The 15,630-nt window shown below is 41.1% G+C and overlaps 1 protein-coding gene across 1 annotated transcript in view; it reads left to right on the top strand.

The window, feature by feature from the left end:
* Nucleotides 1-15,630, top strand: part of LOC126281199 (E3 ubiquitin-protein ligase listerin) — a 133,845-nt gene that overhangs the window by 46,635 nt on the left and 71,580 nt on the right. The window contains exons 11-12 of the mRNA XM_049979927.1: nt 2,790-3,069; nt 6,368-6,743. Of these exons, the coding sequence (XP_049835884.1) occupies nt 2,790-3,069; nt 6,368-6,743 (656 nt within the window). The remainder of the gene's footprint in view (nt 1-2,789; nt 3,070-6,367; nt 6,744-15,630) is intronic.

Raw genomic sequence — 15,630 nt, 5'->3', positions numbered from 1 at the left:
GTCGACATACAATTGTGACCTACATGTGGTGCATCCTGCCATATGCTCGAAGGGCAGCAGTTTATTGTGGTTATCAACCACAAGCCACTGACATTTGCATTTCATCAGAAGCCAGACAAGGCATCACCTGTCACGTACACCATTTAGATTACGTAGGTCAATTTCAGATGTATGTTATTCACATGGGGTAGTCTGAATGTCCCAGCGGGTGCTCTCTCTTGTGTTGAAACACTCACAGTTGCAATCGACAGTGAAGCTCTTGCTAAGTCACACCACCTTGATCCATAGCTATGTGCATTACTGGAGCAACCAACTAACCTGTACCTCAATATGTCCCAGTACCACCAGCAAACTTGTGGGTGTATTGTGATGTTTCAGCAGCGAAGACACAACTGTTTGCCTGTACCATTTCAACTCGAGGCCATTGCATCATTATATAACTTGGCACATCCAGGTGCCTGGGTATGTTGAATCTTGTAAAACATGCTTTTGTGTGGCTGGTTATGGACAAAGCTTGCAACTGGTTTGTGCACCAGTGCATGGCTTGCTAGAGGAATAAAATTACTCAGTATGTCAAAGCACCATATGGGAATTTACTGTCACTAAATCAACAATTTGAGAATGTCCATTTAGACATAATCGGCTGTTACTCTCATCCAAAGGTTTCACTTATTGCCTTATGCCTGTTGACTACTTTTTGCCTCCCCTATGGGTGATACAATGACTAAAACTATAACGACCAGATTCATTTCAGCATGCCTCTTCGTGTTAACACAGATCAAGACTAAAAAGTTGAGTTGTATTTGTTTAAAGCTCTCTCCACCCTGCTAGGTATGAAGATGTTGACACTACAGCTGACCACACTCCAGGTAACAGGTTGTGGAATGACTGCACTGGTAATTGAAGGCAGCACTAAAATGTCACAATTCACAACATTGGACAAAACCATGATCCATTGTGCTTCTAGGCCTCCATGCATCCATTAAGGAAAATCTTGAGGCTATAGTAAGTGATCTCATATCTGGCCAAACAATATGACTACTAGATGAATTCCTTGAGTATGTACCTTATGACTTCATTGACGCATCTGACTTTGTCTCCAGGCTGTGGCCGCTGATCCAATAACTCCACCTGTTGCACCGCAGTGCCATCTCACTCATCATCAATTTATTTTCAAGGATCTAGCAATGTGTGACCAAGTCTTTGTCTGGTACGACACGGAATGCAAGCCACTCCAATCCCTGTAGATGGGCCTTACATAGTCCTCAGCAGCACTGGAATGACTTTAAGACTGATATTATGGGTACTCCCACCACAGTCTCTGTGGATTATTTGAAGCCTGCATTTTGCAACTTCACCATCGGTACATGCAATCCACCTACTCTGCCTACTGCAAATATAGCACTCTCAGTTACCATCAACCAACCTGTCATGAACTAGCACAAAAATCGGCAGACACCAAACTTATGGATACTGCAGCAGACATGATTATGCTACAGTGTGCTGCAAACAGTAGTCCACAAAATACTGCAGTGGTCTCCACGAAGCAAGAGATCATGTAAACAAGACACAACGACTGTTTCAACACCAAATATCATTGTCACTTGTGAGTGAGTTGTTGATCGCACATCGCAGTGACTGTAGTGACATCATGCGTGTTAAACAATATTGTGAAAAGGAAAATTGCTACTCACCATATAGTGAAGATGCTGAGTTGCAGATAGACTATCACTAATAAGCTTTTGGCCAGCAAGGCCTTAATCAAAAATAGACCCCCCCATACACACACACACACGGACGTGTGCGCGTACATGTACACGAACACAGCTCACATACTTCACTGCAGTCTCTGCCAACTGAAGCCATACCACAGACTACATTCATGTGTGTGATTTGCTCTTTTGTGTGTGTGTGTGTGTGTGTGTGTGTGTGTGTGTGTCAGTCATCTGTTTTTGACAAAAGCCTTGTTGGCCGAAAGCTTTGTGACAGTCGTGTTGTTGTGCCTATCTGTGACTCAGCGTCTCCGCTATATGATGATAAGCAACTTTCCTTTTCATAATTTTATTACATTCCATCCTGGATTTTCCATTGATTGATTTTTGCCATACAGTGTTAAAAGTATTTACGCTCATTGATACATTCTATAATGAATGTTTAATCTTTGTTTTGTAGTAGTTAGTTATTCCTTGCTCTTGTTGAATAAATGTTGCATGCTACTTGGATACAGTGCTTCAGTGGTATTAAAGCCTGCAGATAACTCTAATAACCAACAACATATTCTGTCATTTTATGCCTTGCCACAAATTAGTGGATTAAAATAATTAAATACAATGTTAAATCATACCAGACTTCAGTTGTCACGACATTTAATTTCAGATCATTTTACTGCTGTGGCAATGAAAGCAAAAATTATTGCTTGTTTGAATACATGCAACACCAAAACTGAATGTCATTTGCGCCTTGCTTGCATTTGAACATTCAGTGATTTGTTAGTGTACTGCTATAGCGATAATATGATCTGAAGATGGTTGCTGTCACAAGCAAAACAGGTAATGCAGTGCAATAGTTGGGTGATTGTGTCAGTTAAATAAGCTTTTTTTAAAAAAAACACTAAAGAGTATTATAGTTCTCTGTCATGATCCTCAAAAATAAAATAAGCATAACAATAATTTAACACTTGTTCTATTCTGTATTGTTTATATGGAGAATACTGGATGTGAGTTTGTAAAAAGCGATCAGCTTCTACTCTTTACACATGAAGTCTAATGCTTCTTAAATAATACTTACAGACACAGCAGTGCCAGGCATACTCAGAGAGCTGGCAGTGGGCCTTCGAAGAACTCCACAACCTACAACGACATGCACAGTTTTGGCTTGTGAAGCGGCGGCAATGGCAGTGAACTTTGGCTCTGCTGGCATTGACCTCCTGGCAGGCGTATTCGCTCTGGCAGTATTGCACAAAGCTGAGGAGCCGGAGGTTGTCGAAGCATGGCACAGTGTAGCACCTGAAGTTGACATCTTTATAGTTCCGTCATTGGTTGCAGAGATCAGGGCCTTGCTTCATAACTGGTGAGTATAAGTTCTCATCTCAATATTTATCTGTTTACTGTATAAGGAAAGATATCCAGGGTAAGTAGAACACAGGAAAAAGCTCTGTAGCTGAACTGGTGGCATCAGTTAGCTCCTAGCTGCTGTGCCAAGACCTAATTAATAGTGGGTTTTTTATTTAGCAAATGGCGTAGCAAGTTACAAATAATACACAACAATTGAACATGAATCACATGCGTATAGTCAGATGGTGTAATTTGATTGCGCCTTTTGTCACTGTGAAGAAGTCAGACCAATAACCACACTTAGACCAAAAGGACATTCTTCTGTAATTTGGTAGACTGCTTGTGTATTGGCATCACATTAACCTCTTGTGAAGCTGCCTTTCCCCAGTCATTTGAGGTGACAGGTCAGCTGTAGTTTATTCTTATTCTGCTGAGATTGGTGTAGATTTTCCAGTTGTAATTTTGTTAATCTGTCAGTCATGTTCCTTGGTGGTCTTTTTGTCAAAGTTCATTCATCAGTTACACAGAGCTTTAGGTGATATCTAAATAATTGTATATAAAATGGTCAGAATACTTTATGCACATTTATTATTACTTTATAGTACAGAAGAAATCAGCTGTATTGCAATCTTCATACTTTTACACAGCAAGTCAATAAACTTCAAGAAGCTTAACAACACTTAATATGTGACAATAATACTGTATTTACACACAACAGCTGTTCCATACAAGTGACAGTATGTACATAATTCAGCCTGCTGACAAGGAATTTTACATGACTGAATGCTAAACACAAACTGATTGCATGAAAATTAGCTGATGATTACGTAGCGTGGACTCATTTGAAACAATGCAGACTGATGTGGAACTTTATGTGATGGCTGCTATGTGCAGAGTGACTGGTACTGTTTGTAGTCTTTGGATACTGGATATGGACTGACAGTGGCTTATGTAGCAAAGTCATCAGAAGGGAAAAACCAATTGCAAAATGATTGACAAAATGTATTATGTGAAAAGTGTCAATTGACCCTAAATAATGAAAAATTTGGGGTCATCTACATTTAGCACTCAAGGGAATCCGTTAAATTTCGGTTACACAATAAACCGCATGAATATAAAGTTTTTCAGTTCAACTAAATAGAAGGGCTAACAATTACAAACAACTCCAATTCTGACAGTCACAAAGATAATGTTGTGGGGAAGAGAAACCAAACACTGTGATTTATTGGCAGCATGCTTAGAAAAAGCAACAGGTCTACTAAAGAGACTGTCTGCACTACAGTTTTCCGTCCTCTTCTAGAGAACTGATGGATTGTATGGGATCCATGACAGAGGGCATTGAAGAAGTTCAAAAAAAGGGCAGCTCATTTGGAATTACCATGAAATAGGTCAGAGTGTGCCACAGATAAGGTACACAAGTTGGGGTGCCAGTCATTAAAATGAAGGTGTTCTTCATTGCAGTGAGGTTTTCTTATGAAATTTCAATTTCCAGCTCTCTGTTGGAGGTGAAAATATTTTGTTGATGCTCATTGAATAGGAAGAACGATCACCATAATAAAATAAGAGAAATACAAGCTCACATGTAAAAAGTTAAGTGTTCATTTTTCCGATGCACTGTTCCAGAGAAATAGTGTGAAAGTGGTTTGATGAACCCTCTGCGAGACAATTGATTGTGAATTTCAGAGGGGTCATGTAGTGTAGATGTGGATACAAAACTGTCTGCCCTCCTTTGAACTGTTTCAGTGTGCTCTGTCAGTCTTCTCTGGTAAGGATCCTGTACTGCACAATAATACTCGAGAAGAGGACAACATTTTCTATTGATGACTCCAATTTAAGTTGTTTGTAATCCCTAGCTATTTAGTTAGTTGCATTGACAACTTAAAATTTGTGTGATTTATCGTGTAACTGAAATTGCATTCTAAAATAAACTTACGTTGAAATTGTGTTGCAAAGGAATATGGAATACATATGTTTCTTTGTAGAACAACTGGTAGAGTGCTGCATGCATAACATGGAGTTCATAAGATCAGTCATCATAGAATGCAAGTTTTTCACATAAAATGTCGACTCATTCAAATACTTGGATGTAACACTTTGTAGGGATATGAAATGGAATGATTGCATAGACTCAGTTGTAGGTAAAGCAGGAGGTAGACTTTGGTTTATTGGTAGAATACTGGGGAAGTGCAATCTGTCTACCTTTGTAGACTGATTGCTTACAAATCACTTGTGTGATCCATTTAAGAATATTACTCAAATGTATGGGACCCTTACCAAACAGGACCAACAGGGGCTATTGAATGTATACATTGAAGGGCAGCACAAATGTCACAGGTTTGTTTGATCCATGGGAAAGTGTCACAGAGATGCTGAAGAAACTGAGCTGGAAGACTCTTGAAGATAGGCAAAGCTACCCTTAGAAAGTCTACTTAGAAAGTTTCAAAAACCAGCTTTAAACGATGACTCTCGAAATATACTACAACCCACTACGTATCACTCAGATAGAGATTGTGAGGCCAAGATTAGAATGTAATTACAGCATGCCCAGAGGCATTTCAATCATTCTTTCCACACTCCTTATGTGAATGGGATGGTGAGAATCCCTAATAACTGGTACAGTGGGCCGTACCCTCTGCCATGCACTTCACAGTGGTTTTCAGAGTATAGATGTAGATGTATACAAGACCTGCCAAAAAAATGATATTTGGAATGGCCTTCTACCTTAGTTCAGCTCCTGCATAGGCAGTTCTGCTACGTCCCAAGAGAGAATGTAATCCCTAGGTATTTAGTTGCATTGACAGCTTAAAATTTGTGTGATTTATCGTGTAACTGAAATTGCATTCTAAAATAAACTTTTGTTGAAATTGTGTTGCAAAGGAACTCGGTAAATTCTGCTCATCAAATAACTTCTGTGAATATCATATAACTGCTTTTCAGTTAATTTATGGAATAAACAATTACTAAATATCTTACAAACAAATTCAGCTGTGTGAACCGCTTAAAAACTGCCACAGGACAGTGCTGTAGTTGTTTCATGCAGATATCATGTCAGTGCTGACTTTGTACATCAAAATGAGGTGTTAGACAAGCTTTTGGAGGATAGTTTCACTTCTGAGCAGTGATGTTCTGTAAGCCAATATGTATGTGACCTTGTTACATTTTCCACTTACATTAGTTGCAGAGAAACAGTAACTTCAGATCTGTTTGTGTAATATAGGCATTTTGTCACAATTGAAGGTAATCCAGTTCTGTAGATAAATGTTACTTTGTTTACATGTGTTTCTCTGTTCTTATTCTATGTTGTCTTCCTTCAGTGAGGTTGCAGAAATAACAGAACAGCTGCAGCCTCTGCCCACAGAAGTCAAAGCTGAACTGTTAACAGAATTGAAGTCTGCTCGCCGTGATGACGGTATGTGGATGTCGTGGGCATGTCACCTGGCTCATCGGCTACTCGGAGAGCTGACAGGCGATGCTGTCACACCTCCGCCTCTTCCAGGTCCTTCCCGTGACACTCACAGCTTTGCTGCACTCACTTTGCTGTCGGTTCAGCTACTACTTTCTCAAAAATCACAAAAAGAAAGTCAGTCTTCTTCTGATGACGATGGAGATACTGATAAACTACTTGAGCACATGCCGGAGCTGACACATGCCCTGGCTATCGCTGATGATTTTCTTACTTGCTATGTTAATGTAAGTACCGCAATCTGTTGGGCATGCGGTCTATATTTAAACTTATGGTACTTCAGAACAATATTTGGAGGTTGTTACCAGTGACTGAATAAGTACATGTCTAACAAGGAGAAGACATTGACTCAGGATCATAGAATATAAGTTAATGTATTTTTGCGTTTGTTTTGTTTTACTGCAGGCTAGTAACACAGTATTGAGTGTAAAATAACATCAAAGAGACACATGAAAAGTAACATTTTGTATAAATGTTTTATAAGCAATGTGAGAAATGAAATCTGGCATAGCTGAGTCATAGAATTGTTCACATTAATAAAGCTGCCTTGGGTCAGAGTCCAACATGTATCATATACAGGGTGGTCGGAAATTCTCATTACAGACTTCTAGAACTTGTAGCAGGGAGTGAGTACATCGTATTTTGAATAGGAACCCATGTCCAGAAACGTCATCCAACAAGACTACAGAGCATCAGAGTTACAGATGTGGGTGTCTGTAAATGTACATATGCACGGGGTGATTCCATGATGATGTTACAGACTTTCTAGGATGATGGAGAATGATAAATGTATTAATTTGAAGTAAGGATCCCTGTACTGGAAACGAACGAGTCGAAAGTTATAAACAAAATCCGTTCTGATACCTCTGACAGTTGAATACATGTACCGGTTCTTGTGTTGCGAAGAGTGTAGGTTGGTAACTTTCAGTGGTGGTAGTGTGGACAGAAACGAGAAAAAATGTCCAATAAACGTATGCTCTAAATTGCATACCTGACGAGCTGTGACCATTTGCTCATCTTCACTAATGTGAAACACATCTCCTCTACTGAGCAAAGTGTTCATAGCTGTTAAGGTTCGCCCTTTAGAGCCCACATTTATTGGACATTTTTTCTCCTTTTTGTCCACCATACCATCACTTAAAGTTACCAACCCTACACTCTTTGCAAACACAAGAACCGGTATATCTATTCAACTGTCAGAGGAATCAAAATGGTTTTTATTTATAACTTTTGAATTGTTCATTTCTAGTACAGGGATCCTTACTTCAATTTAATACATTTAACGTTCTCCACCTTCCTAGAAAGTCTGGAACACCATCACGGAATCACACCGTGTATACATACATGTACAGACACCCATGCCTATAACTTTGATGTTTGTAGTCTCATTGGATGACGTTTCTGGACACGGGTTCATATTCAAAATACGATGTACTCACTCCCCTCTACAAGTCCTAGTAGTCTGTAACAGGAATTTCTGACCACCCTGTATGTGCATTTTTTGTGCTACTTATTAATGCTTGTTTTTACTAATCTTATACTTTTGTTTTTTATTAGTTTGCTAAAAATGAAAAAACAAAACTTATGGAAAGCTTAAAGAAAATATTCTCATAGACTATCATGAAATGTTGTCACGTGTGAGTGACAGAAGGGATGGTTTTCTTTCAGTAAGACTGACTGGTTTTTTGGTTGTTCTTTCATTTTTAAATAGCTTGTGGTAGACTAGTTTCTCTTATCAGAATATACATGCTCCTAAAGAGTGACTTTACAGACACTTGGCTTGATTGGGTTTTAGTTGCAGACTATATTCCTTGGAGAGTTGAATGTTTACGTCTCTCTGAAATAAAAAATTATTCTAAGTGTTTGTGACAAACCTGCTAAAACCATTGCTACAGTACTGTGCATCGTACCCTAGTAACTCTTAAGTGGATCATCTGTATTCCTCCATTACTCCTACTTATTCCATGTGCCCACCACTGCCAACCCCAAGTTGGAATCACCAAGATAAGCATGTTGTCACTTGTTTATCATCATCATCATCATCAAATGGCTCTGAGCACTATGGGACTTAACTTCTGAGGTGATCAGTCCCTAGAACTTAGAACTACTTAAACCTAACTAACCTAAGGACATCACACATATTGATGCTCGAGACAGAATTCGAATTTGCGACCGTAGCAGTCATGCGATTCCAGACTGTAGCGCCTAGAATCGCTCATCCAACCCGGCCGGCATCATCATCATCATCATTATCATTCAGTGCTGATGACACTGCCAAATGCCATCTTCAGTCTCTGCCCTAAATCTCATTGCGAAGCAGTAATGGAAATTCCTGGGTAGAACAGTGCATAAAATAAGGGAATGGTAACCACACTTATAGCAGGCTGATGTACATACAACACATAGACACATGTAACAGAAAACATTGTTACTAGCTTTTGAGTCCTGGCTCTTTTTCAGTAGAAAGTACATGCATTTGGACACAGCAACACTCATTATTGATTACACGTTATTGAGAGCACTTGTCTTGGCTGATAGATGTGGGGAGAGGGTAGAGAAGGACATGCAAGGAAGGAGCGGTAGTGTAAGGCAGGAATGGAAAGACTCAGTGTCTGCACAATAAGATGAAAGGAATTATGAGGGTGTAGAACATATAAAAGAGAGAGCAAGAGGGAGAGGGGGCAGAGACAAAAAGAGAAACAGGGAAGAGAAAAAAAAAGGAGGAGAAGGGCAGAAATGGGGCTGGAGGTGGGAGAGCTCACATATAGGGGTGAGCGGGAGAATGTAGGGTGGTTGGAGAAGGTAGTATATTATCTGGACAGGGAAGGAGTGGTATGGATGACAACAGAAGAGAAAAATGAAACGGTATGCTGAGACAGTGGGAAACAAACATAGGGTATGCTGGAGAGAGGATTTAGAGGTTTAGTGAAAAGGGAGCTGTGGCATTAAACTGGAAAAATTTAGATTTTGTTGTTTCTAGTATACTTCTATCATATATTGTCTGTCGTGAACTAGAATGGCAAGGCTCCCACCTTTTCTGCAGTAGATTCTGTTAAGTTCAGGAATATGTTCGCTTCAGAATTTTGAGTGACTGGAGAAGTTATGTCACTTACTGATGTTTACTGTGTCAGTGGCAGTTACCAACATAGGAATGTTACAGACTGTTACATAAATTTTATCATATTAGAAGGGCATATTGTTTATTTTTTACATCTCCCTTTTTAATGCACATTACACACAAACAGTTATTTTTCCCCAGTTTGTAACAGATGTTTGTCTTTCTTTTGGTGGTGGAAGTGATATCTCTGGTACCCCTGCTATGCAGTATTTCAGAGAAACATAGGTGCTTGTGTATCAGAGAATGTTGAAAGAGCTTGCAGAAAATGTATTTGGAACTCAGAGAAATAGAAGAGAGAGTATGTGAAGAAGAAAAGTTACGGTGGATGTGAACATTAGTGATAAAACCAGTAAAAAAAGTAGGAGCTAAGCAATAAGGACCTGGATATGGCTGCAAAAGCAAATCAGACAGTTCTAATCTCAAATGGTGTAGCTATTCAGTGTTAGACAAAGATTTGTGATTTTTACTAACTGCTAGAGTACTACATTCAAAATGCCCACCTCAGTGGCCTTTTTGAGCATAAGGATTGCAGTCAGAGCTGTGATGTGGGAGTAAGCAGAAGAAAGAACTCATTTACTTACCATGTGACAGTGGCTACTGGCACAAAACTATGTTTGAAAGCTTTTTGCAGTATACTTGCAGTTTTGCGGGAAAGAGTTTCAGCAGCAAGAGGAACAGGAAAGTGTATAATGTTGGGGAAGAGTTAGATGGTGATGAAGTTAGCAATGAATGTAATTCAATGCACCTTGGCATGCCACATATAGGTAGATGTGAAAGACATGCCAATGTTAAGCATAAAATCAGTGAAGCCTCATTGGATTGTTTTCGAGACCATATTAAAAAGTTACTGAAATACAAAAGCCATTACTCAAGGAATGACAATTCAGTAAAAGTGGCCGAAATGCACTATCTGTGTGGATAAGGATACCAAGGTTCAGGAGTTTTACTCTGCAACACATGAAGTCTGTGAAAATTTTCAAAACTGAGCTTTAAGTTATCACACATCACATGTGAAACTTGTGATAAGTATGCTGCTTTTATGATAGATACTGTTTCCTTCTGTGTTAAAACTGAAGAAGCATACTCTCTCTTGATCGAATACACAATGACTTGTTCCAGTGATGGTTGTGATTACTGTATAATCACCTATGATTTACAAAAGACACCGCCGGCACCAAAAATTCCAACAGATACATGTTTCTACCAAAGGCAGTTGTGAATGTACAACTTTGGCCTCCACAAATCCAACTCCAGTTCAGTTATTATATCATATCACGAGAAGATAGTGACTCAAGTGGTTTGTGAGAATTGTATCCTGCATCATGAAAATGCTCCGCGATCCCTTGAATGTTCATTTTGCAATAATTTTTTTTAGACTCTCGTACTTGACAAAACAGAAACAATACAATGATTGATGTGGGTTATTCTGCAATTGCTAAAGAACTCTGTGATTTCATTCAACATTATTTCCTTGTTCTTGGGCATACCTATTTACCTTAGTGATCAAGATTTAGCACAATGGAAAAGAAACTCTGAAAGACAGGTCATATTTACACTCTTGACCAATTGTGCGAAGTTGTGGAAAATGCCAGAGTCAAACAACAGTTAAACAGTGTAAAGAGTGGAATTGTAATACCTAGTGCAAGCTTTAATATCAGGAAAATAACTGCTGTGAAATTTGATAGACAACCAGGTGTGCTCTTTTTTGAAGACATCTATTCTGAAGTTGAAAAGTGGCACAGATTGGAACTCTTCGAGCAGATGTAATGTCAGCACTCAGAAACCAGAAAAGAAACCATGCTTGATAATCCTTACATGACTAAACTTCTTGAAGAAATATGATTGTTCTATCCATACAGACTGTCCATATCATCGTTCTTTCAATATTGTCATGTATCTCTCCCCTCCCCCCCCTCCCCCCCCCCCCCCCCCCCCATTTTCTCATGGTGTTTACACAAAACTGAAATCCACAGGAACTTGGACTGGCAAGATGCACCAGATTAGATGTAAAATAGTTTTATGTTCTTGATATGTAAGCCTCTTAACATTGTTTAATTCAACAAAAAGTATTTTTCGCCAGTATAAAGCTCTCTGACACGCCAGTATAAAATTCTTCATTTTCCGTACAAAAACTATGTATCATATCATACATAGATGTTCATAATAAGTGCTTTTTATGTTGACATTTATGTCTTTCCTTTTGCATAATCTACCTAATAATAAGCTAAGCAGTGAAAACTTAACCTTTATTGTACAAATAATGCCTCAATTTATCTCCTTTTATTGTGAAAGTGGCATGACTCCCTCTCTCAGCAGAGCCCTTAATTTCCATCTGCGTAGTTCAGAGAAATTATTGATAATCAATTATTTAGAGCACTTGCCTGGACTGATATAATTGTTGGTTATCAATCATGGAGAGCAGTAGCCAGGGCTTAAGGATTATTAATTATTGAAAGCAGTTGCCTGAGCTGATGGGTGCTACACTGCAGTAGAAATTCTTCCCCAGCAGTTGGAACAACATTCCTAGCACTACCTGAGGAGCTAATCCAAGCTGCTCCTGTCTTTTGCTCGCATGGGATTACCTCTAGCCGCTCGTGTCAACCCCTCAAAGCTCTCTGATCGTACTTTGCTAGCTCACTCTGCCTTCCATACCCCTGAAAACTTTCTTCAGCCTCCATGAAACACACTGCTCATTCCTTATCATTGTTGTCAACCGATCTACCAAAACTCTGACTCCTGCAGAAGTCTCACTGCTTTCTAAAGGCCTCATATGTAGCCCAAAACGTAACTTCAGCCATGCTGGATTGCCAAAGTACTTGGTTTCCTTCACTCATTCTCGGCAGTGGAAACATATCTGCACCAGACGCTACACCAACAACAACCAACCTAAACTACTAACATAAAACCTTCTTTAAAACATATACGAGGTCTATCCACAAAGTACATTACGTTTTGGAATTAAAAATAAATAAAGTATTGGAAATTTTTTTTTATTATATACAAATGAAAGCCACACTTAAATACTAGTAAATTAAGGCATTTATCGTAGCGATGAACGAGCTTGGAGATTCCTTCGTCATAAAATTCGGCCGCTTGCGCCTTCAACCACGTGGTTGCCTCTTTTGGGACAGAATAGATGTGATTTTTGTGGATTTCCTGGAAAGAGGCACTACAATAAACTCTCAAAGGTATTGCCAAACTCTGCACGACCTCAGAAGAGCAATACAAAAGAAGCGCAGGGGAAAGTTGGGCTCAAAGATCTTGCTGATTCACGACAATGCCCGGGCCCACACGGCAAATGCCACTCGTGAAGTTCTCGAATCTTTTAAGTGGGAGTTGTTTCCTCATCCGCCATACAGTCCCGACCTGGCACCGAGCGACTTCCACTTATTCCCAGCAATTAAGAAGTGGTTGGCTATGCAGCGTTTTGATGACGACGCACAGCTCCAAGAAGAGGTAACCATGTGGTTGAAGGCGCAGGCGGCCGAATTTTACGATGAAGGAATTTCCAAGCTCGTCCATCACTGCGATAAGGGCCTTAATTTAAATGGCAACTATGTAGAAAAGTAGTATTTAAGTATGGCTTTCCTCTGTATATAATTAAAAAAAAATCCAATACTTTATTCATTTTTAATTCCAAAACGTAATGTACTTTGTAGATAGCCCTCGTATGAAGATGCTATCTGTTGTTTCGGACATGTCCAAAAGAACAGATACCATCTTCATATAGTTAAGGCTAACTGGCCATTGACCTCCTCCTTCTGCACGGGATACACACGCATTGGCCAAACTCTTACAGGACTCAGTAAGATTGTCTGCCACGAGTAATGAGTGTAATGAGCAGGTGCACTACGAATATAGTGTGTGGACATTAAGTTGGGAATGTGGGTCTCACGGTGAGTGTGTAAAGGATACATCCCTGCAGTCACACTATCCACTGTGCCCTCAGTGGCTCACATGGATAGAGTGTATGCCATGTAAGCAGGAGATTCCAGATTCGAGTCCCCGTCGAGACAAATTTTCAGCTGTCCCCATTGATGTATATCAATGCCTGTTGACAGCTTAGGGTCTTGATTTCATCATCATTTCATTCTTTAAAACAGTTCCAACCTTTTTCCAACCATGCTCCTACTCTCCATCCACACAATCGTATCCAGGCTATCTTTCCAAGAATTCCTCACTTCTAACCTGGTTTCACCTTTCTTCCCTAAATCTCTCCCTAGTGAGTCCAACATCACTCATATGAAACACACAGCTACCTGAAAACCTTTCCAGACTGTATCGTCCTTCATGCGGACAGAGCCTCCACCACTGTGATCATTAATCATGCTGACTAAGCAGCTGAAGTTCTCCACCAACTTTCCAACACCTCTGCATACATACCTCACAACCATAATTCCATCCCAGAAGTCCAGCAAAACCTCCAGCAGCTCTTCAAGGCCTAAATCCATCCCAAAACCACCCCCTGCGGGTTCGAGGGTAAGAATAGGCTCGCGGTATTCCTGCCTGTCGTAAGAGGCGACTAAAAGGAGTCTCCAAAGTTTCGGCCTTATGTGATGGTCCCCTCTTGGGTTTGACCTGCCATTTTCAAAATTTCCGTTGTTAGTGCGTGCCATTTGGGGAAGGACGCCTTACGTGGTGTTTTTCTATTGGTCCATCGTGCACCTCCATCTTGTGTGCTATCTATTGTCGTGTGGTGGGATTTACACCCCATGTCTTCTGGGTTGCCTCCTCATCTTGTGCGCAATCCCCTTCCTAGCGTCCACGACAACTGTGGACCCTTTCCACACCTAAAATCCAGCACGGTAGCCAGTCCGTTGTGGTGGGGTCGTCGTGTACCCTCTTGGTGGTAGCCCCCTGACCACGCAGGGATCGCACTACAGATGCCAGAGCTGTTTCCTCCCCATGCATGCCAAGGAGTATGTGCCCATCTTGTCTGGGGCACGGGGACTCCAGGCAATGGGATATCGGCCAGGTACCCGTTGCTTTGGCTGGGTGGCGCCCTTGGGGAGAGCCCTCGTTCGGAGTAGGTGGCATCTGGGCGGATGTGGTGCAATGAAGCGCAATAAATCTCACCAAGCTGGTGGTCGCACTGCCACCAGCGTCTCTAAGCGAGGCAGAATTGAATTTGATGCTGCACAATATGACCCTCAGTCGTTCCCCTCATTGGCTGCGCCGTGGGAGGGACGCAGATCTAGTGCCAAGCAGGAGCCTTATGTACCACAATACCTTGTCTGCAGCAGGACTGATGGTGACTCCTTTCTTTTGACAAAGCCTCTGTTTTTTGTGGAACACCTGGAGGATAAGTTTGGGGAAGTGGCGGGGTTGCTCTTGTGTGATAAGCTGGGAGACGTCCCTGTTACCGTCACTCCCCACAGTAGCTTAAATATGGTCCAGGGGATTATTTACCATCGCGACCTCTTGTTACAGTCCGATGACGAGCTGAGAGCTGACTTGGAATGACGTGGTGTGCATTTTGTCCGTCGTGTGCACAGAGGACCCAAGACTAACAGGGTGGCCACCGGTGCCTTTATCTTGGCCTTCGAGGGTGCTGTATTGCCTGAGAAGGTCAAGGTAATGGTTTACCGTTGTGACGTCAAGCCATACGTCCCTCCCCCGATGCGGTGCTTCCAGTGCTGGAAGTTTGGGCATATGTCCTCCCGTTGCCCATCCAGCGCCACATGTCGAGATTGCAGACACTCCTCTCATCCCGATTCTCCATGTGCGCCTCCACCTGTCTGTGTCAACTGTGGGGAACACCACTCTCCATGCTCGCCGGACTGCCCCGTTCTTCATAAGGAGCGGAAGATTATGGAATTTAAGACCCTGGACCGGCTTACTTATCGCGAGGCAAAAATTCGAAAGGTTGTATCCTGTCCTACTTCGAACATCCTATGCTGCAGCCACGTTATCGTCGCCCTCGCGGGCGGCAGTTGTCGCCTCATCTGTGCCACCTTCAGTGGGCCCTCGGGGCGTACATATCTGTCGGCCCCCCT

The sequence above is a fragment of the Schistocerca gregaria genome, chromosome 1 (genome assembly GCF_023897955.1).
Source record: "Schistocerca gregaria isolate iqSchGreg1 chromosome 1, iqSchGreg1.2, whole genome shotgun sequence".
Taxonomy (NCBI): Eukaryota; Metazoa; Arthropoda; class Insecta; order Orthoptera; family Acrididae; genus Schistocerca; species Schistocerca gregaria.
The sequence above is the reverse complement of the archived record's forward strand: the minus strand, read 5'-3'. Positions and strand labels throughout refer to the sequence as shown.